Source organism: Macrobrachium rosenbergii, chromosome 3 (genome assembly GCF_040412425.1).
Source record: "Macrobrachium rosenbergii isolate ZJJX-2024 chromosome 3, ASM4041242v1, whole genome shotgun sequence".
Lineage (NCBI taxonomy): Eukaryota > Metazoa > Arthropoda > Malacostraca > Decapoda > Palaemonidae > Macrobrachium > Macrobrachium rosenbergii.
This window is the reverse complement of record NC_089743.1, coordinates 8,396,595-8,406,711: the sequence shown is the minus strand read 5'-3', so window position 1 is coordinate 8,406,711 and position 10,117 is coordinate 8,396,595. Positions and strand designations below refer to the sequence as shown.

Genomic DNA, 10,117 nt, shown 5'->3' with positions numbered 1-10,117 from the left:
TAGCAAAGTTGATCTCTGTATTACCTCTTCGTGGGACCCTCTTTATCTTAATTCCCTTTTTAATTCCCTGTATTCAGGCTCAGTTCATCCATTCATTTTGTTTCAGTTTCTATCCTTTTTATTCCCTTTTCCCTTTCCGTCTCCTGGTCTCCGGTGAAACTACGCAAGACAATGATCTTCGGGTGCCAGATACCTTGGGTGTTGTTGCATTCAAAAAATAAACAGGCAAAAAGAGCGAGCAATCTAATAAACCGAAACATTTGCATGGATATTCAGGGAAGATTCACCAAAGAAGAAGAACATAAAAAAGACAGAGAAAAGAGACGAAACTGAGAGGCGAGGAAGACAAGGTCAAAGAAGAGACAATGTAGTTTATGCAAAAGGAGGTAAAAGCGAATTACGGTTGGCTTTGGCCTCTGTGTGTATCTCGTCCCCATCCCATAATCCTCCTCCCCCAAAACCTGGTACCCTACTAGTTCTACCATACAGCCTTCCCTTTCACCTCTCCGGGAGCAGGGGCCCTCTCTTTTTCTCTGCCCTCGATCCCTACAGTGGTTTTTCGCAGAAATAAAATAAAAAAAAAGAGGCAAAAAGGTGATGATAACAGTAACAGTAGCAGAGCCTTCCAAATGTCACCTGTTGTAACCAGAGTCAGGGAAGAAACGCTTCAGGAGGAGGGAAAAAAACGCTTGGGAAAAAAAGGAGTTGGAGACGGGATAGAGAAAGACGATGGAAGAAGAGGTCAAGATATGGCAAAAACCATTCCTGAACGACGGAGGTCAGACAGTAAGGGAGATGCAAACAGAGCAACGCCATTGTGGTTTGGATTACGTCAAAGGAAAGGTATCAGGTGACCCCAGGCAACACCTGAGTTTCTTAGGAGGAAAGTGAAAGATGTAAAGATAGAGCAGCACACGCATTTTATGATTATGTATGTATATGTATGCATGTATCACTAGTCACAAAGCTGAGCTATATACATGTCTCTTTTTTTCAGTTCCAGTCAAGGAGACATACAGTACACATGTACAGCCACGCTGAGCATTCTTTCTAAAATATAATGAATATGTTAAAGGGCGCCATTTTGAAATTCCAAGATCTTTTTAAATTTGCAAATTTAATTCTTGTAAAATAAGGTTCGTCCTCAGCGCTTCACAGAATTAGTTCATTCAAAATTCCTCTGAAATGACAAAGGCCGCAAAAGCCAGCGTTGTGTTTGTATGTATGTCTGACCAATTTTCAGTTCTTCTCTAATTTCTTGCCTTCAAAGGAAGCCACTCTCTTCCAAAGAAGCTTATTTACGAGCTCATTGTTTTTAATTTTTAAAAAATATTCGCTTATTTTGAACAATAATAAAATTACGATACACGTCTTAAAGCGAAGTAGAATTTAAACAACCCATAATACTCCGTGAGTCAACTGTCTAAAAAATTTCGAAATAGCCAGAAATTTGAGTTTTCTGTGAATTTCGAATTCTAGAATACATTGCTAAACAAATTATTTAATCTAGCTGCATCACCTACTTTACTGTACTCATTTCGAAGCTGTTCTTGGATAATAATATAAATCTTGCCATACAATAGTTGACAGATTGACTTACGTGATTTTCTAAACCTCGAAGAAGAACAAGTGAAGAGTTTAAAAACTGGAGAGTTGCCAAATGTCTCGAAAACGTCTGAGAAAGTGCTGGAGTTGAAACACTTCTATTTCAACACCGGGAACATAGACGGGGCTTCCTGGCGGCCTTATGCATTTTTTCCATCACTTCCTCTACGCACTAAGTTTTTTTGATAATTTATTTCCATAAAGCCTTCCTCAGTCTTTGCATTACGGTGGATGTTGCTGATGCACAGAGAGACGGATCCGCTAGACATCGATCACGGTTAAGGCGTTGCAAAGTGAGGGTCATGCTGCCAGTCCCATATGGAGGAGGTTTTGGACCCAGCTCTTGCTTTACCACTTTGTCAGTTCCTCGTTGGATGAGTCGGTAGAGTTGTCGGCTAGCACTCTACTAGGCCCGAGTTCGAGTCTCCGGCCGGCCAATGAAGAATTAGAGGAATTTATTTCTGGTGATAGAAATTCATTTCTCGCTACAATGTGGTTCGGATTCCACAATAAGCTGTAGGTCCCGTTGCTAGGTAACCAATTGGTTCTTAGCCACGCAAAATAAGTCTAATCCTTCGGGCCAGCCCTAGGAGAGCTGTTAATCAGCTCAGTGGTCTGGTTAAACTAAGGTAGACTTACTTTACCACTTTGTCCCAGAGCAATTATGATTGAGACACCCAAGTTGTCCTGAAATTTCGCTCTGACTTCTTCCAGTGGTACTTGTAACGTTAATATACACCAACATACGCACATACATGCACACACATATATGTGTGTGTATGTGTATCTGTGAGCGTGTTGGTGTGAGGAAGTGTATACCCAGCGCTTGTAAGTTTCATTAGACATCTTTATCCCCTTCGCAGTGGGTGACGTTAAAAGTGTAGAGCTTCAATGTCAGACCAAGTTTCGAGGGATGACCATTTCTTAACCCCAGCCTACGCTGACCTCTATTCATATCTGAGTCGACTGGCAGGGGCAGGCCGGGATCGAACCACAGATCTTGCAAATGCTTGAGTTCAATTATGACACCCTGAGTAGTTTCCTGGAGTGCTCTCCCTCTTGCTCATTCTTCAGTAGAACAAACATTTCTTTCTGCTATCGGATGTCCTCTCTGTCAGTGTGATGGAGGTCCTCTCTCTCAGTGTGATGGATGTCCTCTCTCTCAGTGTGATGGATGTCCTCTCTCTCAGTGTGATGGATGTTCTCTCTCTCAGTGTGACGGATGTCCTCTCTCTCAGTGTGACGGATGTCCTCTCTCTCAGTGTGATGTGACGATGACATCGTCGGTGTCCCCCATTCAGAGGAGGAAATGCGCCGACATTTACCTCTGCCACTTCCATACTTATGAGTGATGGAGGTTCATGTTCGGCGTTGTCTGCCTTCTTTCGCTGAAATAATCTGAACTCGAACAATATTTCGTGTCATGTGGTAAATGAAAACACTGATATTATTCCCAAGTTTGAGAATTTTCTCTAGATACAGTCATATTCATATCAGATTTCCTTCCGGTACTGGAATTCGGTCACGAAATACACCGGTATATTGAAATGAAATACTTCCAGAACGCTGGCCCTAACGTCTATCGATAAGTCAAAGAAAAAGGTCTTCATTTGTGGGATTTCTTTAGTACCCCGACCGGTAATCATTTCTGGTCAACTGAAATATGTGCTCATGGGGTTTGACCCTGGCGGAGGTATGCAGATGACAGAAAACGTACGTGCTTGTGAAACGCTGTTTGTATCAATGTCATTTGGGATATCTTGAGAAATGGGTCCTTACATTTTTAATGAAAAAGTGAACCGAGTTCAGTTGTCATCCTTCAAATTTATATGTGAGAAATATGTGAACTATTCAGTTTATGATTTCCTATAATAGAATAAATACATCCATACCACCTAGCATGAGTTTTCATGGTTGCGTGTTTCCGCGTGTCAAAAACAGCTTGTGATGCTTTTAAACAAACACACACAGACCTATATATATATATATATATATATATATATATATATATATGTATGTGTGTGTGTGTGTGTACATATATATATATATATATATATATATATATATATATATATATATATATATATATATATATATATATGTACACACACATATATATACATAAAATATATATATATATATATATATATATATATATATATATATATATATATATATATATATATATATATACTAGCTGACCAACCTGGTACTGCCTGGGAAAACTCTGAATGACAACCGATAAACTCTGTCTCCAACTCACCCTCATTTTTTCCCTCTTCTCCACCCTAACACCCACTTTACTCTCTCTCACTTCCTCTCCCTCTCACTCTCTCACTTTCCCTTTCCTGCTTAGATAGTTGCTTCACTCACAATGCCCAACATTTTTGACATTTTATATTTCATCCCGTCTCACCCCTCATTCCTATCAGGGGCTGAACTTGGGCTTAAAGGGCATTAGAAGTGTGACTATTCACCTCAGCAACCTCAAAAACTATGGATTAGACACTAATATCTGTCACTTTCGATTATTTTTGTATGTCACCCCCTTCCCACCCCCACCCCTTTTGGTGCCAGTGATGTCGTGCCCCCCAACAGTATTCTTTTCCAGATAGTAAGTCATATGTATACCAAAATGAGGTATGATAAACCAGTAGAATTTATTTAGTTACTAAGTCTACAGGCAGAACCAGCCCTGTTTCAGGGAAGCCCTTCCCACCCCCACCCCCTTTGATACCCTTTGGTTCTAGTGATGTTTTACCCCCACAGTATTCCTTTTGAGATAGTAAGTCATATGTATACCAAGTTTTGGTTGAAATTGCTCAATGTGTTTCAGAATTATGCTCAAACATGCACACATACATATATCATATCCCATTTTATATATATATATATATATATATATATATATATATATATAAAATTTGTGTATATATATATATATATAATAAATATATAGTTAGATATAATAAAATATGAGAACTGACTTGGATTTGTATCCTGGACGTAGTGCGGACTTTGAAGGCTGTGATTTTGGTGGATCCCTCTTGGTGGCTCCGAACTGGATCCTGCCCTTGCTGGAAGTTGTTCCTGAGTTTCCCCTGATTATAGCAGTGGCTTCCCGTCGTAATTGGTTATATGATAAAATATTCCCTGATTTCGACAGAGCTCTATCGGTCTACCGAAGACCTAGTAATAGAAGATCTTGACCTATCTATCATCCAGATACCCAAGACCATGTGACAGTAGAAGATCCTGAACCCATCCATCGTCATCCGGATACCTTATCTATCTAAGGTCCTGTATCGTCATACTAGCCAAAGTTAATTATTATTATTGTTATTATTATTATTATTTTTATTATTATTATTATTATTATTATTATTATTATTATTATTATTATTATTTATTTATATTATTTATTCTTATTATCCTTCATTTCTTTCTTTGACGTAGCTCTGGGGATCCCAATTGAACCCATAAAACTGGGTTCAACATCTTTGGGTTTTAATTAAACATTTTGTTACTGCCTTCGAGGCTAATACGTAAGAAATGGCATCCTCAGCGGGATTATCCAGTGCTCTTCAGGTTTGAGGTGGAGGATAGAATTTAGGAGTTAGGGTTTAGTATTTTTTTTCATCTTGTTCTTTTTAAAAATGGCAGTTCTAACCAGTATCGAAGATGTACAACCATTTATAAATAGGGAAACGTTGGAGGTTGACATTGAATCATTAAAGAAAGATGAACTTTTATTAATAGCAGAATATGGTGGCTACGTGGTAGGGCTGATAGGAAGCAAGTAATCAAGTCGGTGGTTATGAAATATCTTTGTTTAGGAGGCAGATTCTATTAATGAGGATAAACTAGTTCCAGATAGGAAGATGAAGATCCTAAGCCAGTTCAAAGTAGAGGTAGAGGTAGCCGAAGTAGCCTTGTGAGGGTGATAATGTTGATGATGATGATGACAGTGTTAGTGAGACTGGTAAAGATAGGGATGAAATAACTAAATTACAGTTGCAGATTAAGTTGAAGCAATTAGAAAATGAGGCTAAGGAGAAAGATAGAGAGGATAGAGAAAAGGAAAGGAAACATGAGGAGAGACAGAGGGAACATGAGGAGAGACAGAGGGAACATGAGGAGAGACAGAGAGAGCACGAACTTAAACTAGCTCAATTGAAGTTTGGAGGTAGGAATAAGGAAGTGATGAGTCTTGATTTAATCCACACATGTTAGTGCCTAAATTCTAGTGAGAGAGAATAGTGAGTTTTTTACGCTTTGAAAAGGTGGCAAAACAGATGAAGTGGCTGGTAGAAAACTGACCGAGGATGTTCAGTGTTAGTTGGGATGGCCCAGGCAGCATATTCAGCTTTGTTGCTGAGGATAGCTCTAATTATGAATTATGAAAGATGTTATTTTGAAAGCATATGCATTAGTGCCTGAGGCCTATAGGCAGAAGTTTAGGGAGTTAAAGAAAGCAAGTAATGAGACTTATTCAGAGTTTGCTAGATGCAAAGAAAGGTTATTTGAAGACTGGTGTAATTCTAGGAAAGTAGGAAATATGCAGGATATGAGGGAGCTAATTTTGTTGGAGGAGTTTAAAAACTGTGTACCAAAAGATTTAAAAGCTCATTTAGAGGAAACTCAAGTAGAAACATTAAAAGTAGCTGCTGAACTCCTCGATGACAGTAGTTTGACTCATAAGAAAGTGTATGAAGGTATGACAAGAGTTAAGGCAGGAAAGTAACATGTCCCTTCCTAGACATTTTAAGCCTTCTGTCTCCTTGTAGACACTTTAAACCTCCCTTCCCAACAACAGTTATAATTTTTATAGGAGAAGTAACTCTACTCTAGGGAGATAGTATGTTAGTGGGTGTGGTATGAAGGGTCACGTTATTAGGTAAGCAGGTTAAAAGGTAATCCTCCTAGTAAGAAAACGATGTTAGTTGGGGCAGATAAGGGTATTAAGCTTAGAAAAGCGAGAGAGAGATAAAGGATAGGAGTATTGAAGGATTTTTGTCCTTATGTATCCCATACAGTAGATTTTATGAATAAGCCAGGTAGTGAGGAGGAAGTAGTAATTTAAGGGATACTGGTAGCTCAGACATTATTAATAGAATCTGGTGGTACCCCAGATGTTGAGATTTGTGAAAATGAAGTAGTATTATTAGTGGCTTTCCTGATATGTTGTATCTTGCCCATTGATTACATTAAGTAAACTTCTATGTAGTATAATAGAGGGCGAAGTAAAAGTGGCAGTGGTTAAGAATTTACCTATTGCGGGAATAGGATTAGTGTTAGGTAATGACTTAGCCAAAGGTAAGGTGGGAACTGATCCCTTATTAATTTGTAACCCAGTAGACAGTGAGTTTGAGAAACCCTTAGACTTTTGTAGATGAAGTTCTTCCAGTTAGTGCTGTTACCAGAACTCAGTCAGTGGAGTTAAAAGCTGAGGGGGAGTGTGAGATAGAAAGTTTTTTGAGGACCAGGAGAATGGCGAAATGAGTTAGGAATTAAATGGTGAGAAGTAGTATCTAGTATGGAGGCCGAAGTGAATGGTCTAGGAGTCTTTAGTTGAGCAGAGGATTCTGAGGCAATGTTTGAGAGAAATAGCAGAGAGAGGAGGTAAGTAGAGATTTGTATTACTTGGAAGGAGGATATACTGTTTAGGAAATGTAGTTCTGGAGAGCGGAGGAGAGTTGACCAGATAGTAGTGCCTGAGAAATTTAGAAGTCATATAATGAGAAGGGGACATGAAGATATATTTGCAGGACATGTAGGTATAAGCAAAACTTTAGAGTATCAGGCGTACTTTATTGGACAAAATGAATACAAAGACATTGCTAGGTTCTGTAAATCATGCCACATATGTCAGTTGACTGGTAACCCAATAAAATAGTGCCCAGCTCCACTAATACCTGTTCTTCTATTGGTGAACTCTTTCAGCACATCTTGCAGACGTGGTTGGCCTGCTATCAAGAGCCAGTGCTGGCAAAGAATTCATTTTAACTATATTGGATAGAGTTTCTAGATATCCAGAAGCCATTCCATTGAAATCAATTAAGGCTCCCGTAATTGTTAAATGTCTGGTAGATTTCTTTTCACGTTATGGTCTGCCTAAAACCATCCAATCAGATCAAGGCAGTAATTTCATGTCTAAATATTTCAAGGATCAGATGAAGCAGTTAGGAATCAAACATATAGTATCTACAACCTACCATCCAGAAAGCCAAGGAGCTATTGAAAGGTCTGCCCAGACTTGAAAAGCATGATTAAGAAATATTGTATAGATAATCATGGTTCTTGGGTAACAGATCTACCATACTTATTATTCGCTGTTCGATCAATGCCTAATGACTTTCTGAGTGATTCCTTGAGTTAATTCTCCTGGACACCACAGGCCCATTAGGAGGTGCTTAGAGATAGTTGGGAAAGTGAGAACCAAATTCCAATATTTTAGAATGGGTGTCAAATTCCAGAAGTGATCATTTGCAAGCTTGGGAATTAGCTAAGGATACTATAGTTAAGTCACAAAGAAAAATGAAAGAGGTGTTTGATGTGAAAACCAAGTGTAGGACATTTAAAGAGGGAGACAAAGTCTTAATATTATTACCTTTAGTTGAGAATCAATTGCAAGCTAAGTTTGTGGGTCCTTATGAAATTGAGAAGAAAATTAACGACTCTAATTATGTGGTTAACACACCTGACAGGAAAAAGAAACAGTGGGTTTGCCATGTTAATATGCTTAAATTATATTGTGAAAGGAAGGTAGAGCCTAGTATGTTAATTCAGAAGAGTTGAAGAGAGTGTGTGAGGAATTTGTGGAAATAGGATGGACTAGTAGTAATTTAGAAATATTAAAAATCTGAAGACTAAATTATCAAGACGGTCAGAGGCTTGTAGAGTACAGTTAGTAGATTTAATTTTATCCTATGAAGATATTTTTTAAAGATGTTCCTGGTAGGACTTATTTGATAGAACATGATGGTAGTTGAGGGTGCATCACCTATTAAACAGTACCCGTATAGGGATTAAATCCTGCAAGAGTGGCATTGTAGAAAAAGAAGTAGAATATACATGTTGCAGCATAATTCATCAGATTCAGTTATAGTCCATGGAGTTCTCCAGTGGTTTTAGTGCCTAAAGAAAATAATCAGTTTCGACTCTGTTTCGACTATCGAAAAGTCAATAATGTTACAAAAACTGATACCTATCCTTTGCCCAGAGTCGATGATTGTATAGATAGAGTAGGTATGGCCAAATTCATCTCTAAATTCGATCTATTGAAAGGGTATTGGCAGGTGCCACTAACTGAAAGAGCCAAAGCTATATCTGCCTTTGTGACACCCAATGGCTTGTATGAATGTGATGTTATGCCATTTGGCATGAAGAACGCCGCATCCACATTTCAGCGGTTAATGAATCATGTCACTAGAAATATCAGAAACTGCGTTGTGTACATCGATGACGTAGTTCTCTATAGTAATACGTGGACTGAACATATGCAACAGATTAAAGAATTTTTTGAAGCTATTCGAAATGCTAATTTAGTTATTAATCTGAGTAAATCTGATTTTGGTCATGCTAAAGTCACTTATCTAGGGCATGAGGTAGGCTATGGTAACATACGCCCTAAACATAGCAATGTGGAGGCAGTTATGAGTTTTCCAGTGCCAAAAATCGGGAAGAGTAGGAGCTTGAGGCTAGCTGGGTATTACCGAAGATTTGTGACAAACTTTTCTGATATAGCTCAACCACTGACTAATATATTAAAGAAGGACGTTGTTTTTAGCTGAATGATTCATGCCAGGATGCTTACAATAAATTGAAATCTATTCTAGTAGTGATCCCGCACTGAAGTCTCCTGATTTTCCACAACCATTTAAATTAGCTGTGGACGCATCTGATGTGGGTATAGGTGCAGTATTAATTCAGGATAAAAATGGTAGTCTACATCCTGTAGCTTACTTTTCGAAGAAGTTGAATCCTCATCAGCGGAAATACTCAACGATAGAGAAAGAGGCTTTAGCTTTAATCTTAGCTTTAAATCATTTTGATATTTATTTGTCCTCCAATGTAGGCAATATTGTAATTTTCACAGACCATAACCCATTAACTTTTTTAAGTCCGTTTTAAAATAAAAATCAGAGGTTAACTCGTTGGAGTTTGATTCTTCAGGAATATAGTTTGGAAATTAAACACCTCAAAGGTAAAGAGAATGTAATCATGTTTTATCGCGGGCGCACAGAGTAGATTTTTGCAGTCCTTGATAGATAGTTGTTTGAATAGATGTTCTGGAAGTGTTATTGGTCGGTTGAATCGTGGTTACCCCGTCTAGCCTGCCAATGGGACTTTTAGTAATTATTATATTAGAATAGGTATTTTATTTTTAAAGAAAAGAAATTGTTTTCCTTTTCTTTTCTTATAGTGTTACGAACCCACGAGTTCGTATTTATATATATATATATATATATATATATATATATATATATATATATATATATATATATATATG

General features: G+C 38.0%; 1 protein-coding gene across 1 annotated transcript; it reads left to right on the top strand.

The window, feature by feature from the left end:
- The first annotated feature begins 5,261 nt into the window (after nucleotides 1-5,261).
- Nucleotides 5,262-8,403, top strand: LOC136850547 (uncharacterized). The gene is made up of 4 exons (XM_067124156.1): nucleotides 5,262-5,384; nucleotides 5,620-5,791; nucleotides 6,039-6,320; nucleotides 8,063-8,403. The coding sequence occupies exons 1-4, from the start codon at nucleotides 5,262-5,264 to the stop codon at nucleotides 8,401-8,403; spliced, it is 918 nt and encodes a 305-aa protein (XP_066980257.1).
- The last annotated feature ends 1,714 nt before the right edge of the window (nucleotides 8,404-10,117 follow it).

Bases quoted from the DNA above. Each gene is read 5' to 3' on its own strand.
- LOC136850547 (XM_067124156.1), top strand. From the start codon at position 5,262: ATGGCAGTTCTAACCAGTATCGAAGATGTACAACCATTTATAAATAGG. The intron at 5,792-6,038 runs GTAGGAATAAGG...CATATGCATTAG, and splicing joins AGCTCAATTGAAGTTTGGAG to TGCCTGAGGCCTATAGGCAG. The intron at 6,321-8,062 runs GTATGACAAGAG...CCAATATTTTAG, and splicing joins TCATAAGAAAGTGTATGAAG to AATGGGTGTCAAATTCCAGA.